At 35.6% G+C, this 17,682-nt stretch overlaps 1 protein-coding gene across 2 annotated transcripts in view; it reads left to right on the forward strand.

Moving 5' to 3' along the window:
- Window positions 1–17,682, forward strand: part of C12H12orf50 (chromosome 12 C12orf50 homolog) — a 32,008-nt gene that overhangs the window by 5,905 nt on the left and 8,421 nt on the right. For both annotated transcript variants that reach the window (XM_044228250.1, XM_044228251.1), the window contains exons 3-7: window positions 13,173–13,331; window positions 13,784–13,861; window positions 13,944–14,057; window positions 15,959–16,069; window positions 17,227–17,334. In XM_044228250.1, coding sequence (XP_044084185.1) covers window positions 13,173–13,331; window positions 13,784–13,861; window positions 13,944–14,057; window positions 15,959–16,069; window positions 17,227–17,334 — 570 coding nt within the window. The remainder of the gene's footprint in view (window positions 1–13,172; window positions 13,332–13,783; window positions 13,862–13,943; window positions 14,058–15,958; window positions 16,070–17,226; window positions 17,335–17,682) is intronic.

Consider the following 17,682-nt stretch of genomic DNA (forward strand, 5'->3'; position numbering starts at 1 on the left):
TTTTCCCTCTATTGTTGTTACATATATGTAAGTATTGTATTACATACATGCATATACTGTACCAATACATACTTATCCCCCCTTTTTAGAAGCATTCAAGTGTTAGTTGCAACTATTAGACATTTCATCCTTGAATACTTCTGTATATATCTTCCAAAATTATCTCCTGCATAAATACTCTATATACAATTATCATATATAGGAGGAAATCTAACAATAATTTGATACTAGTGTCTGATAGTCAATTTACAGTTTGTACTTTTCCAAAAATGTTTATTATAGTAGGGCTTCTCAAAATTTAATATTCACAGAAATTACTCAGAGATCCAGTGAAACTGCAGTTTGATTCAGTATGTCCAGGCTGGGGCTTAAGGTTCTACATTTCTAACAAGCTGTCACGACAATGTGTTTCCAGAACTATGGGTTGAAGAGCATAGCCTTATAACTATTTGTTTTGTTTTGTTTTCTTTTTTTTTTTTAAAGATTTTATTCATTTATTTGACAGACAGAGATTAAAAGTAGGCAGAGAGGCAGGCAGAGAGAGGAGGAAGCAGGCTCCCTGCTGAGCAGAGTGCCCGAAGCGGGGCTCGTTCCCAGGACCCCGGGATCATGACCTGAGCCGAAGGCAGAGGCTTTAACCCACTAAGCCACCCAGGCGCCCCTGTTTTGTTTTTTTCAATCCAGGATCCAATTAAGCATCATTTATTGCTTAGTTGTCATATCTCTTTAATATCTACATTTCTTTTTTTTTTTTCTTTCACATTTTTGACATTTTAAAGAGTTTGGTCTAGTTGCTTTGTAGAATACCCTTTAAATGGAAATTAATGTTCATTTGTTTTCTGTTAATCAGTTTTAGATTAAACGTTTTTGGCAAGAACAATATAATATCTTGTAAAATGTATGCAGGTGTTCTTAATGTCCTAATCAAACTATTGCATGAGGGTGTTCCCAAAGAATTAGTGAAAAGTGAAGAAAAAGAATTGGTGAGGAGCCTCTGCTCTGTGAATTATACAAAAATAATCACCAGTTTTACTCTTTCAAGCAAAGGGAAGAATAGTATCCGATTTCCAAAGAACGTGAATAAAAACAACTTATTTGGTTAAAAATAGCTAAATTATTCAATCAGAAGATTCTTATAACCTCCATGTTTTGCCTGTGCATTTGTGTTTTAGTTAGGATGGGATTTAGAGCAGGGAGTAGTGCATTATGGTGATGACATGCATGTCACCTAAGTGAAAAGAACTGGATTTCTTTTTTTGGAAAATTGACTAAGCAAAGACAATAGTGTTTATTTTAGAAATATCTAGGCATGCCGTGGCAGTATATCATATGGAATAAACAAGACTCTCTTGGTTGAAAAGTAATGATGTCCTGTTAACAGTTAAGAAACTCGTTCCCCTCCCTGTCCCCACTTCACCAAAATCAAAAACAAAAACAAAACAAAAAGCAGGATTTGCTAACTTCCAGAGAGCAAACATTCCTACCATGAATGATTTTGAGTTACCAATGTAACATCAATAGGCTTGCAAAATAGCAACTGGTTCTCATTTGCTGATCTGAGCCCACTCCAGCACACCTCTGATTTTAAGAAGACAGACCCACCTCAATCGGATTTAAGGGAAAACTGGAAATTATTAGCTCATGTAACTGAAGACATAAGCCCAGAGCTGACCTCAACCCCCGCAGGATCCACGGCTTCCTTCACCAACTCTTGACTCTGCACTTCTTGCCATTCATATGTGGGGGTTGCCCCAGAAGCTGACATCTGGATCTTGGAGGCAGAATAAGCAAGGATCGAGAACCCTGAGTCAGACTGGGTTAAAATCTCAATTTGCCATGCACTTCCCAATAACCTTGGGCAATGTAATACCTCTGTGGCCCAGTTTTTTCATCTGTATAATAGAGACAGTAATACCTATGTCATGAGGTTGTTTTGGATATTTGATGTATTAATATCTAATAGTTTAGATATCGGCCAGAATACCTTGTGAAGAGTAAGCACTCAGTAGTCTCATCATCATCATCATCATCATCATCATCATCATCATCATCATTTTTAAATTAACCTCTAAAGAAAGAAATCTTTTACAAGCTAAAGCCATAACACTGAACCTCATCTAATGATGCGGGAAACATGTTCATTCCTAAGAGTGGTTCAGGTCAAGGGAATAGCTAATCCTGAGGTCTAGGATGTCATCATCACTCAAATTAAATGGACAGAAGATGTGGAAAACTTTCCCAAAGGAAAACTAATGTTCTTTCCTCAAATGAGGGAAGAAATGACTATGCGGCAAACAAAGACACTGGCGTTACTACATAATATTAAAAAAAATCTTTTTCCAAAGTGTTAGATGAAATATATCTGATCACACCAAAATTGGTCTTAATGGCATGGAACTATGCTTTGGGTAGAAAAATCAAGGTGACCAAAATGATCTATTTTTGTAAATTCATAGAAAATACATTACAGTACTTCCTTGAAATGCAAACCCCATGGGAAAGTTATAGTAAAACAGCAAAGGTATAACTATAAGTATCAAAACTCTTAGCACACCATTGTTTTAACCATATTAGAGAAGGTAAATTTAACTGTCTAAATGAAGTTTTTTTTTGTTTTGTTTTGTTTTGTTTTTTGCATTGCTTGATTACCAAGAAATTCACCTGAATATTTGTTCCATATTTTAACTGGATAGTTTCTGATCACTAAATATGCTGTTTTTCCTATACTGTAACTTTCTTCTTCTGAGGTATATTTTAATACCCTCAATGGAAAGGTATAATGAACTTTGGTCTTTATTTTTGATGAACTATTCCTTAAAACACTTTTGATTAAACTCATCATAAATTTAAATAGTTGTAAAAGTTCCAACATTTTATCAATACTGACACCTCACAATTAAAATTTAATTGCCATATGATTTGATACTCATCATATATTTTTTAAAATTTAAAAATTATCTCAATCAAAATTCATATGGATCTTAAAATTTATGTAGAAGTTCGAAGAGCCAAGAACAATCAAGTCTGCTTGAAGAACAAGAAAATGATAGCACTTGTTTAACCAGATATCAGGGCCTACAGAGTGGTAGAGATTAGAAGAGTGTCCTATTCACCAAGGGCTAGCCAAATTAACAAATGGAATAGAGTGAGAAGCTGGAGATCCCTGCAGCGACGGATACCTGATTTATAACAGCTCCGATCAATAGGTAAAGGATGATCTTTTCAGTTAATGAGGGGAGGATGAATTCCTCTGACACCAAAGATAAAAATCAATTCTAGGTAAATTATAAGCCAAAATATAAATGGTCAATCTTTAAAGGTTTCAGAAGGCAATAAGAACACAAAAAGTATTAACTATTAAATAAATGGTGTATAAATTTGGATACATTAAAATAAAAATTTGTATTCACCAAAAACACTACTGAAGAATGAAAAGCCATAGAAGGGAAGAAAATATCTGCAGCATCTGTTGTTACATGACTGTAGCATATGCTGTTACATGACTGCAACAAAGACTTGAATTCAATATTTGAAGAAAAATCAAAAGACAGAGAATCTGGAGAACCTAATGAAACCGGTTTCTCTGTTTAGGCATTATCGGCATTCAGGCTGGATAGTTCTTTGCGGTGGTGGCGGTGAGGTGGTGTTAGGAGCGTCAATGGGGACTATCCTATGCATTATAGGAGGTTTAGCAGCATTTTTGGCTCTTACCCTTGAGACGGCAACAGCATCTTCCTAATTGTGACAACAAAAAATACACCCAGCCAGGGCGCCTGGGTGGCTCAGTGGGTTAAGCCGCTGCCTTCGGCTCAGGTCATGATCTCAGGGTCCTGGGATCGAGTCCCACATCGGGCTCTCTGCTCAGCAGGGAGCCTGCTTCCCTCTCTCTCTCTCTCTCTCTGCCTGCCTCTCTCTCCGTCTACTTGTGATCTCTCTCTGTCAAATAAATAAATAAAATCTTAAAAAAAAAAAAAAAACTGGCGATGTGATTTGCTGAGCCCTTCTTTAAAAATACACCCAGCCATTGCCAAATGTTTCCTAGGGGAAAGGAGTAAAATCATCTCTGTTTGAGAGCCACTGTGCTAGGACATGTCGAGAAAGCGTAAACAAGATTTTGAAAAATAAGAAATCCAAATGTCAACCAACAAATGAAAATGTGATCAATTTATTAGTAATCAAGGAAATGCAAAAGGAAGTCACTTTGAGATACCAAGCACACCCATTATCTTGGCAAAAAGTTTAAATCCACCCACTGTTGGTAGAACAAAGGGTATTAGGAATTCTTGGGCACTGCAGTTAGTTTAAACTGAAACAGGCACTTGGAAAAACAGTCTAATGTGATCTCATCAAGAAAAAGTTAGACATAATTTAGGCCAACCAACTCTGTTTTTTAAGCATATATCCTAGAAAAATTCATTCCCATGTGTACCTGGATACATGTAAAAGAATGTTCACGGCACCTTTTTTTGGTAATGTCCAAAGGTTTGAAATAGGTTTGAAATAACCTATATGTTCAATAATAGTGTGATATATAAATAAATTGTTGCACATTCATTCAATGGATACTATAAAGTAATGAAAATAAATGAATAAAAGAAATACGCAAGCAAGGATGCATCTCAGAGTTAACATGTTGCAAGATGGAAGACAGAAAAAAGAACACATACTCCTGATTCCATTTATAAAATGTTCAAAAATAAGCCAAATTAGGGGCACCTGGGTGGCTCAGTGGGTTAAGCCGCTGCCTTCGGTTCAGGTCATGATCTCAGGGTCCTGGGATTGAGTCCCATATCGGGCTCTCTGCTCAGTGGGGAGCCTGCTTCCTCCCCTCCCCCCCGCCTGTCTTTATGCCTACCTGTGATCTCTCTCTCTCTCTCTCTGTCAAAAAAAATTAAATAAATAAATAAATCTTTAAAAAATAAGCAAAATTAAGCTTTAGTTTTAGAGATGCAGACCTAGTAGTGAAACTCTAAGGAAAATGACAAAGTGATTATTAGAAATCAGGATGAAGATACTTATTGTGGGCAATGGAGAAGGAAAGTGATATAAAGTGCTGAAGACAGGGACTATTGCTTCTTGACATAAGTGTTGACTTTTTGTGATGTTTATTACATTGCATATTTTATGATTTGTGCACACTTCTGTACATGTGTTATATTAGACAGTTTTCAAAGGGTAATAAACACTTCAAACATTTCTTTAAAAATTAAAATAAAACTTTCCTTTTCTTAAAACTACTATTTTCAGGGACGCCTGGGTGGCTCAGTTGGTTAAGCAGCTGCCTTCGGCTCGGGTCATGATCCCAGGGTCCTGGGATCGAGTCCCACATCGGGCTCCTTGCTCGGCAGGGAGCCTGCTTCTCCCTCTGACTCTGCCTGCCTCTCTGTCTGCCTATGCTCACTTGCTCTCTCCCTCTGTCTCTGACAAATAAATAAATAAAATCTTAAAAAAAAAAAAAAAACTACTATTTTCATTTTCTTCCTTCACAATTTTTTTAAGACTTCGTCCATTCCTTTGAGAGAGGGAACACAAGTGCATGAGTGGCGGGAGGGCCAGAGGGAGAAGGAGAAGCAGACTCTCCTCTACTGGGGAGCCTGACATGGGGGTACGTGCCATCACCCAAGATCATGAGCTGAGCCAAAGTCTGATCTTTGGCAACTGAGCCACCCAGGCACCCCTACTCTTTCACATGTTTATCCTAAACTAGTATCTTTACGCTTGAGTTTATTGATCCAACTATCACATTTAAGTATAATAAAAATGTACATATAAGTTGAAATCTAAATTTTTGTTTTACTTTCTATGACAGTAAGGCTCCACACTATGAAATCTCATAGTCATTAACACATTTTAAAACATATTTCCTTAGGATTGTTATTATTACAGTTATTATTAATACATCATTTATTAAAACAACATAATTATGCTGCACACTGATAAATAATTACTGCACATAAGAGTAGACTTTTATTGGAAAGGTATCTATTAATGAGCTAATGATCAAAATTATTCCCATCTGTTTATGAAACAGAAAGGCATATAGCTAAAAGTAATATCCAGAACTAGCATATTATCTAAGAGAGTGAGGAGATAGTTAATATTTTATAAGCTGGAATAAAGTAAGGCCTGATTTTAATAAGAACATTTCACAACATTATTTGATAAAATAGGTTTTAACTACCTGGTGAAATAACACTCAATTGGAAGAAAATAATTTCAAAATATTTTTATGCATGGGTTTTATCTAAGATAGCATGCATAATATGGCAGTCCTGTAAATAATTACACCTGAATTTAAAAAATTGTGACTGTAGGTTGATGTTCAAAAATGTATCATAAGAAGTTTCACAGATATACTCCTCAGTTAAACAATAATAGTTGATGCAAGTTATATATTAAACAAAAAGTAAAATGTCTGGAAATTGTCCTAAGGGCACAAAGCAAGAATTTATTTTTTTTGAAAGATTTTATTTATTTATTTGACAGACAGAGATCACAAGTAGGCAGAGAGAGAGGAGGAAGCAGGCTCCCCGCTGAGCAGAGAGCCTGATGCAGGGCTCTATCCCAGGACCCTGAGACCATGACCAATCTATTCAGGGCACCTGGGTGGCTTATTCAGTTAAGCATCCAACTGTTGATTTTGTCTCAGGTCATGATCTCAGGGTCATGAAACTGAGTCCCACATCAGGCTCCATATACAGCGCCGACAGTGTGGAGCCTACTTAAGATTTTCTTTCTCCCTCTCCTTCTGCCCCACCCCCCGGACTTGAGTGTGGTCTCTCTCTCTCTCACACACTAAGAAATAAAAAGAGAAAGGAAGGAAGGAAAGGGAGAACGAAAGGAAAATCTATTAAATATCAGTTAGAACAACAAATCTTGGGATGCCTGGGTGGCTAAGTCAGTTAAGTGCCTGCCTTCAGCTTAAAGCATGATCCTGGAAACTTGGGATTGAGTCTCACATTGAGCTCCCTGCTCAGTGGGGAGCCTGCTTCTCCCTCTGCTGGTTGCTTCCTCTACTTGTGCTCTCACAAAAATCTTATTTAAAAAAAAAAAAAAAGAACAGCCCATCTGTGGTATTCGAGTCACCACCCACTCTTCTCCCACCCCCAGTACAGTGTGAAAGAAGTTCTACTCTATGTGGGTTGAGCCAAGAACACAGGGTGCACTCTACCTCCAGCTCCCTAGTGGGGACTATGGTATCTTCCTGGGAGGAGCAGGCAGCTAGCACTTACAGCTTCATGTTGAAGAACTGTATTTTTCAGGCGAGAGAGGCTAAGAGTTCTGGGTCTTCTATCCAGGACTACTCATAGAGCAGAAGTTCCGTTACAGAGGTAGCAGCCAGAGAATAACAACCCCCCAATTGCCCAACTGCCAGAAAGGGGCAAACCATAAATATCAGAGGTTACCAACCCTGCCCAGTGCCTGCTTATAAAGCAGGGGTACCACTCCAAGAAAAGTGAGTGACTGTCCCTGTTCCCAATAATGGCACTGAGGTTTTGCTTGAGCAAGAGAGATAAGCTGTAGGGGTAGAGAACTCTGAAGCTCTGCAAAAGAGATCTGAATTTATCTGGAACAGAACAGAGTATGGGGAAGTTTATCATGGCATTCTAGAAAACAGTGGAGAGTTTGGGGGTAAGCAATGATGAAGAGACTGGTAGCTCCATGAGAGCAACAAGCTAAATGATAGACCAGATAAGAGTTGACCAATTACAACCAAGGGAAGAGTTAAGAAGAGCTGTCCTGAGATTGGAACATACTTGAAAGATTGGCCTCAAAGACTACCTCTGCAAAGGGATCAGAACTTAACTGAATCAAATGGTGAAGCAGTTTATGCCCCAGTGGACTGATGGAAACAACAGAGGAATCAACCCACAAGTAATGGAGTCTGACAGCTGGGAGTGAAACCAACAGAGGTAGATAGCTTAACAGAGAAACCAAGGAACGAGACAAAGAGAGTACTGGTGGAACCATTGTCATCCATGGATTTATCCAGCCTGCATCCTCTGAGGAGTGACATCAGGTGCTGCAAACTGTGGGAGGAAAATAGATTTTTTAAAAAATAGTTCAACCAAGTCATTAAAATATTAAAAATCAAACAACAAAAATCCTGAGGCTAAGGGTAAGAAATCAAGATCCAGAGTTGCTACAATACATTGTCCAAACTGTCCAGTTAAAAAAAAAATGAATAGGAATTTATGAGACATACAAAGAAGCAAGAAAGTGTAACCCATACACAAGAAATAAATGTAGGCAACAAAATGCCTTAAGATGGCTTGGGTGTTAGAGCTAGCAAATATAATTTAAGCAGTTATAATATGTTTGAAGACATACAGAAAACCATGCTTGGTGTTAAGGTAGGTATAATGACAATGTCTCAATAAATAGAGAATATCAATAAATAGATAAAAACTATGAAAAGAACTGAACAGTATAATAACTGAAAAAAATATTAGAGGGCTCAAAAGGTTTGGGATGACAAAAGAATCAGCAAACTTTAAAAATAGAACAGAGATTATACAGTCTGAAAAAGAGAGAAAACAGAAATAATGGTTGAAAATTCCCTAAATTCAATGAGAAATATTATCTACATGTTCAAGAAACAACAAATTCTAAGTAGGATAAGTCCAAGGATATCTGCATCCAGACACATCATAGTTAAAGGGTAAAATGCCCAAAACAAAAGCAAGTTTTGGAAAAGAACAAAATAAACATGATTAGCCACATATAAAGGAACCTCAGCAAGATTAACAGCTGATTTCTCAGACATGTTGTAATCCAGAAGGCAGTAAGAGGACATATTCAAAGTACTGAAAGGAAAAAAAAAAACATATATACTTGCATTTGTATACAATTGTATTTTTGAGTCTGTAACATTTATGCTCTTATTGCCAAATATATTACATTTCTAAATGTTAGAAAGGAGGCATCTAAAGGAGGCATCTGAGAGCAAACCTATATTATGGTAAGGACATGATACCAGGTGGTGACTCAAATCCAACGGAAGAAATGAATAGAATCAAGAATGATAAATAAGAAGGTTAATATAACAAACCCTATAGATAAACATTCTCTCTTCCTTCTCTCAGCTCCTTTAAAAAATACAAAATTAAAGTAATATAACAATGTATTTTTGGGGTTTGTAACACATATAGAAAGAACAACAGCAGCACAAATGGGGAGGGGTGGAAGAAGGAATAGAGCTATATAGGAATAACCTTATTATCTCTAGCAGGAATTAAATAATATAAATCTGAAGTATATTTTGCAAAGTTAGGAACTACATGGTAAGTCCTAGAGCAACTCCCCAGAAGGTACCTTTAAAAATATGGAAAAATCATAAAAATAATTTAAATGTTACACTAAAAAATACAGAGGAACAAAAAAGAATACAGCAAGTAAAATGACCGATAAAAATCCAACTCTATCAATAATAACATTGAATGTTATTGAATGAATGATTTGATTAAAATACAATAAAAAGGCAGACATTACCAGATTAAAAATAAGGATTCAACTATATGTTATCTATAGAAGATACACTTTAGATTTAAATAAACAAATAAGTTGAAAGCGAAGAATGAAAAAAGATACCCTATGCAAACAATTACAAACTACAAGGAAACAGAAGACTTGAGCAACTATAAAATAACAAAACCAAACAGACATCTATATATTATTCCTTGCAACGATAACAGAATACACTTATTTCTCAAGTGCAAATGGAACAGTATCCAGGATAAACTATATATTAGGCCATAAAATAAGCTTTAATAAATTTGGAATTATAGAAATCATACAATGCATGTTCTCCAAAAATAATGGAAATAGAAATCACTAAGAGAAAAAAATAATGGGAAATCCACAAATATGTAGAAATTAAACAACACATCTATAACCAACCAAGAAATTATAAGGAAGATTAGCCAATGCTTTGAGATGAATGAAAATGAAGGAACAGCATACTGAAATTCATGGGATTCAAGTAAAACCGTATCGAGAAGAAATTTTATAATTATAATACCTATTTTTAAAAATATGGTCTCAAATTAACCTAACTTTATACTTTAAGACACTGGTCTCAAATTAACCTAACTTGATACTTTAAGACACTGGAGGGGCGCCTGGGTGGCTCAGTGGGTTAAGCCGCTGCCTTCAGCTCAGGTCATGATCTCAGGGTCCTGGGATCAAGTCCCGCATCGGGCTTTCTGCTCAGCAGGGAGCCTGCTTCCTCCTCTTTCTCCCTCTGCCTGCCTCTCTGCCTACTTGTGATCTCTGTCAAATAAATAAATAAAATCTTTTTTTAAAAAAAAAAAAAGACACTGGAAAAAGACCAAAGTAAACCTAAAACAAACAGAAGGAAGAAAATAATAAATATTAAAGCAGAAATTAATGAAATAGAGAGTAGAAACTTGTATCCATCCTCTGATGAGTGGATAAAATATTGTGGTATATCTGGACAATGGATTATTCTTTGGATAAAAAAAGGAATAAAGTATTGTTATAGGTGACAGCATGGATAAATCCTATGGTAAGTGGAAGATGACATGTACAAAAGACCAAACATATATTGTATGATTCCACTTATAGCAAATCCATAGAGACAAAGTATATTAGTGATTGTGTAAGATTAGGGGTATTTGGAAGACTGCTAATGGGAATGGGGTTCTTCTTCAGAGTGATCAAATGTCCTAAAATTGATTATGGCAATGGTTGCATAACTCTGTGAAAATACTAAAAACTACTGAATTGTATTATATTCATATGGTAAATACATGGCGTACGAATTATACCTCAAGGAAACTTCTAAAAATGTGACTCTAAAATTTACTCTTGTTTGTTCAGCTTATTTTTGCAACTAATGACAAGTCTTGAGAATATATACCGAGAACAGCTAAAAAGCTTTATTTAAAGGCATATTTTTCCTTTTGAGTTTTTACTAGCGTGCTCCTTCCATTGATGGCAAGAGACTTTCCCCTTGAGATTTATATATTCTTAACAATAGTTCAGAAGTGAAAGAAGCAAAAATTTTCAACCAAATTTCTTCAGTACTACATACTCTACTATGCATTTGAATTTAGAATGTTCCAACATGGCCCCCAATAGCACTTTTTCTAATACCTTGTGTATTCATTTTCTGTTACTGCTATAACAAATTACCAGTGACCAAGTGGCTTCAACAACTCATTTGTTATTTCATAGCTGTAGTTTAGAAATTTCAAGCAGACATCTCTGGGTTACAATTAAGCTGTCTCCAAGGCAGCATTTCTTCTGAAGACTCTGGGAGAGAGTCTGTTCCTTTGCCTTTTCCAGTTGCTAGAGGCTTTCTGTAATCCTCCCTCCTCCATCTTCAAAATCAGCAATGAAAGTCAGGTCCTCCTGACACTGCATCACTTGACAGAGCTTCCACGGTCACACCACTTTCCTGGCTCTCTTCCTCTGCATCTCTCTTCCACTAGTAAAGACCCTTTTGATTACCTTGATTACCTGGATAATTGAGAACAAACAATCTGCCATTTTTAAGGTCAGCTGATTATGTCTTAATTCCACCTGCAGCCTTAATTCCTCTTTCCCATATAACATATACATAGGTTCTGGGGATTTAGGACATGGGCATCCTTAGGGGGGCATTATTCTGCCTACCACATCATGATTTTCTCCTGGTATAAATGTGTACAAATTAAGGTGAAGGAGAAAGCCCTCAGGTTTGAGGTAGTTTGGTTCACCGATAAAGGAGGATTTGTCTTTTGGGCAGTGTATTCTAGTATATTCTCGCATGAATGAAAGGCCTTTATTGTACAAAGTGGAGAGAAGGCTATTGTGAACTCAAGCCTGTTCTTAGGCTAACCAGCTTTAGGGGAAAAATAAATGTGGAAATTAAGGTTCTGGAATAGGATTCATTGGTTTCAAATTATTGGAATGGCACATCTAAAGATTTCCTATAACCCAGGGCCCTAGGTAGATGATCATTCATTTGGGGTAGTGGTTTCCAAATGGGGCTGATTTCATAATTACCTGAGACTTTTAAAAAATGCAATTAGGGCGCCTGGGTGGCTCAGTGGGTTGAGCCTCTGCCTTCAGCTTGGGTCATGGCCTCAGGGTGCTGGGATCAAGACCCACATCGGGCTCTCTGCTCAGCAGGGAGCCTGCTTCCTCCTCTCTCTCTCTCTCTGCCTACTTGTGATCTCTATCTGTTAAATAAAGAGTAAAAAAAATTTTTTTTAATTTAAAAATGCAATTGGATTTTCAGGCTTTAATCCAGATCTGCTAAATCGAAGTACAGAAAGCAGAGACCCAAAAGATGTTTTAAATTTCTTTTTTTGAAGATTTTATTTATTTATCTGAGAAAGAGTGAGAGCACGAGGGGAGGATAAGGGCAGAGAAAGAGGGAGAAGCAAGCTCCCCGCTCACCAGGGAGCCCGATGTAGGGTTTGGTCACAGGACTCTCTGGGATCACAACCTGGTCCAGTGGCAGATGCTTAACTTACTGACCCACCCGGGTGCCCCTGTCTTGAATATTTCTTTAGTTGATTCTGATAATTAGCCAAATTTGGTAACTACTCATTTAGAAAACAAAGGGGATCGAATTAGTGTTAACAGAAGATTCATGTGTTCACTAAATTTTTCTAATTGTTTTCTAGTTTTAAAGTTACAGGACATTTAAATATGACCTAGAGCTTTGGACAGTTTAACCAATGTGCAGCCAACAGAGAAATCTGAAAGTATCATTCTTTCTCACTTCCAAGTAATCATGCAGCCTGACAAAACTAGAACCATTGGATGTTTTCCTCTTTTGGGCATATATACTTTGCCATTATAAGCTATGCCTTATTTGAATTTGTCTTTGTTAATTTGTTGTAAAGTTATTAATTTACTCTTATTCCATAGGTACACTCAATGTAAGAATACAGTAATACTTATGGTCACTTCGCATTTATACCAAAATTGTGATATGCCAAGTCATGGTTACAATTCCTATCTAAAATCTATGAATTAGTACATTTTCTGCACCTTCCAGGCAGAATATTGATATTTATTAGATAAATAGCCTTTCCAGAAATAAGATGAGACATCTTTTAATAAAATGTACAGTAAATTAGGAGGACACTGTTGATCACTGAACATGCACATAAAACGTATCTTAAAAAGACTGAAATTTTGCATTTCCTCTGTAGGTATCACACCACAGAAAGAGAGTCAGGAAGGAATTCCACCCCTGACCCAGAGTCAGGAACCCCTGAAACCTCAGGAGAATATATCACGACCCATTCACCATCCTCTAGTTTTAAAAACTAACTTTGAGGACGAAGAGGAGGAAGGAGATGAACAAAATGGTTAGTAAGGTTTTTCTCAGATTTACAATGCACACTCAAAAGTCCTACTTTTTTTTTTTTTTACATTATTTTTTTTTAACTGTGAGAGGTTCATAACATAATATGTTAGGTAGATTTTGGTAAGAAAATAGATTGAATATTATTAAGTATATTCAATTCATTATGTTCTAATTTGTTCTATGTCTACACATGCTTATGATCATTTGGATTAGAGGGTTTTTGTTGGATGATGGCTGGGAGATACATTTCATTTAAATTTGTACAGTTACTTAAACTGATTTTTCTAATACATGAAATATATTAACTTGAGGCATTTACCAGTATGCAAATTATTGATTTTAAAAATTAAAAAAAAATCCATGAGAACAATGTCTGGGGTTTTTCATTCTGATTTTATATTTTCATATTATTTGTCTTTGGACAACTTATTTAAAAAAATATATATCCTATAGATGCTTCCAGTTTATGGACAAAGACTCCTGAAGAGATTGAAGAAAAAAGAGCAATAAAGGAGATGTGTTACAAATCTGGTAAGAAATCAAACATTTGTGGGTTTTTAAATGCTTGATATGACAAATACACTAACCGCCTACTTTTCTAATGGGAGATTAGGTGAATACTACAGATTCCATACTCCTCCGGATATTTCATCATCAAAAAGCATAGCCTCTACAGCAGACAAAGAAATAGAAAAGCCTTTGGAAAATGGCAGTGAATTGCAAGAAGGTAAGGAATAAAAAGACAGCACTTCAAGGTGCTGTGTTAAGAGATACTTGGTGTGATAGGCTGTGAATTATTTAGTAAGATGTAACTAGAGTTAAATGATAAATAATACATCAGAATTGAGAATGAGGAGGAAGTGCTTTCATCAGATGACCTATATTTAATAAGAAAAGCTGCAGTTAATGTAATTAAGCTTTCCTCATGGAGCTAAAGAACAAATAAGCTTCATAGGCGCATGGTGGCACTTCCCCCCAACCCCCGCCCTGACCACGCAAGTCATTCTGTAAATAACTTGCTTCTACCATTATTTTTCTTTGCAAATAAATCTGTGAAATAGGTGCATTATTTTTCTCTGTGAATAGAAAGGACAACCTAGCCCTAGAAGGACAAAAGGGAGATCAGAGAATGATGTTAGTGGCAGAACAAGGATACATTTGTTCATTAAATGAGTACCTTTTGTATACCAGGCAATTTCAGAAGCAGTGCAGGCGGATGATTCCAAGGCTGGACCTTTCATGGGTCTTGTGTTTTGGTGAATCTTATTTTAATGTTGGTAAACAATTTGCCCTTGAAGTCAAGATAAATACATTATTTTCTGGATATAAAACCAGAAACTCAGTGAAAATCCATGGATGCCACGAGTTTATACAGCTGTCTTGCCACTAGGATGAGCTGAAAAGTTTTGCTGCAGGAGGAGATTTGAATCCTTTTCTCTCCCTAAAAATTAAAAAAAAAAAAAAAAAAAGAGATAGCTGGGGGAATCTCCCAACATCAAGATGGGGTATAAGGAAGTAGAGGATCAAGAGTAAAATGCCTGCCCTTCAAGTACATATGTGGCAAACTATTTAAAGATATGGCAGTAGGTGGCAGCAACAGACCATTAGATGTTGGAATGACAGGCAAGACAGCTGAGAGGTGGGCACCCTAGCTAGAGAAGGGTACACTGCCCACATTAACTAGACAAGGACAAAAGAAAACAAAACAAGTTAGCAAGAAATATAAAAGGGTAGATTAGAAAGATAATTACACGTACTTTCACTTTATATTTTGGTTTTAAAAGTCTTGTTTTTAAATAATTTCAATTAATTCATGATAGCCTTCACCAGATTTCCCCAAATGTTAGTATTTTACACATTCAAATTTTCACTCTTTTCTAAATATACACACTATGTTTTTTTCTAAACACTTTGTGCAAGAGTAAGTGGCAGATATGATGCCCCTACATAACTCTCATATTGGTATAAATATCAAAATCAGGAAATTACCACTATACCGTATTATTTACAGGATTTTTTGAAATAAATTTCACCAGCAGTACCATCAGTGTTCTTCATGGCGAAATGAACTTTTTCCTGATTTAGAATCCAATATAGTATCATATGGTACATTAGATTATCATTTCTCTCTTATTCTGCTTTTAATAGTTTATTTTAGAAGAAAATTATCTAGAGATGTATAGGAAAAACACTAAGAATTATTTAATTCTGACAGTATAATTATCATTTGTCAGTGGTAGACTCATACTTATCACTCAATTTGATCATGATAAATAGATACAATCAAAAGAAATATAAAATTCATTATATGAAGAACACATGAAATAAGTTAAATATATTATACATACATAATAATGTTAGATTATTTAAATTTTTAAATTGCCATTTAATAAATAATCCACATAGGTAAGTAAACTTGCTTGTTTGTTATTTTCTTGATAATTACAAAATTTATTTAAAATTCCTATAAGTTTACAGTTCATCATATAACTATGCAAATAATACTTATATTAATTTTTGACTTTATATTATCATCATGAATTCTACTTTAGACTTATATAAGTGCCTATGGCTCCTGGGTGATTTTCTTTTCTTTTTCCTTTGCTAATTAAAAAAAAAAAAATTTAGGAGATGGTCTTACAGTTCCAACAAAATTTAGCCTATTTGAAAGGCAAGGCGAGATAAAAGCATCATTGGATAGGAAACCAAGGACTGACATTGCCGCTTTTGAAAATGGAGGTGAGTTGTTATTCCTGGTTGATTCTGAACGTATCACCATATAATAAATGAGTCTGAATTTCCTCTCATAACTAATTTCATTTTTTCAAAATCTTTTGGACATTTTTATTGTCGGTTTTGGGTAAGGAACTTGAGGCCTGGAATTGTAGGTAATCAGTTGCTGTAGATGAATCACTATAGGAGAATGACATGTGATGTGCACTCTGTGAGTATTTGTAGAATAAATGATTTTATGTTTAAACAATCAAATGAGTGGATGAATGGAGACATTTTTATAGAATTTACAGATGACTGGATATTAATATGCTGGATGAAAGAGCCAAATTTAACAAGGTAAACTCAAACTGTGATACACATAAAATCTTGCATTTAAGTTCAAGACATTAATGGTAGAGTTTCTTCAAGTTGGGAAAGACTTGACATGATACAGATTGTGAAGAGAAAAATAAGTGTTTTTTGTTGGCCACAAGGTTTAAAAATGATTCAGTACTGGGTGTCAGTTACCAAAAACTCAGGTAAGCTCACACTGAATTACCAGGAGTAGTATAGGAAGATAATTAAATGTGGTAAGTCATGTAAAGTTCTCAGTAGTGTCTGATGTACAGAAAATGCTCTATAAATGTTAACTAGTATTATACTAGTTCTACTGATTTCTGTAATGGTAGTCCACATGAGTGTGTCATTTTAAAAGAAGGTTACTTGAAACATATTTTATGTTAGGGTAACTTGTATGGTGAAGAATCTGGAAATTAAGTATACAAGTAGTATATAAAGCAATTGTGGATATTTATCTTGGAAAATAGAAGACGTTTTAGGAGCATAAAAATTGCTCTCATATATCTGAAGTTGTACTGAAGATAAACTATACTAACTCTGAGTAACTCTGAAGGATGGTAAAGGGTAGAAGTAAAGATTTATATATGTTAAAGGAAAATTGTGTTGACTATGTGAATTTCTTTGGAGTTATCTCTCTGTAAGCATACATACTCTAATCTAAGCATATGTGATATGTGTGGTGATGTGTATGGTTATCACTGAGAAGTATTTAAATAAAACCAGGAAAAAGGTGTACTGTAGAAAAGGAAAATCTTGTGATGGATGATAGTTCTATAGAACTTTCTGCCACCATGGCCACTGACCATAAGGTATTGTCATAGGAGGTGACTGTTATGTTCCACAGAGGATCATATTTCTTGGAGTAGATGAAAATGAAGCTTTAACAGAAGAGAAGGAAATCACCATATCAAAATGTTCAAATAATAAAGGTAATGAATCATCCTATAATTTTAATCCATTCATAATTTGGATAGGTATGTTAAATACAAAACTTGACACTTGTAGAAACCAATAGAAGAGGTGAGATAATAAATAAAAATATGCATTGAATACAGTGAACAGGAGTCAAAAACTCTAAGGTTTCAGTCCTGGTCTGTCCCTTATTGTTTGACCCTCTCTTTTAGCTTCAGTTTCCTTATCTAAAATACTGGCCTGTTGAACTCTGTAATTTCTAGGAGTCTTGCTATCTCTACTGTTACTGGTTCTGTTAAACAGTAAAACCAAGTCCTCTTTAGTTTCTTTTTCCAACCAAATTCTCAGTGTGCTTGAATTTTCTT

Source organism: Neovison vison, chromosome 12 (assembly GCF_020171115.1).
Source record: "Neovison vison isolate M4711 chromosome 12, ASM_NN_V1, whole genome shotgun sequence".
In the NCBI taxonomy this organism is placed as follows: domain Eukaryota; kingdom Metazoa; phylum Chordata; class Mammalia; order Carnivora; family Mustelidae; genus Neogale; species Neogale vison.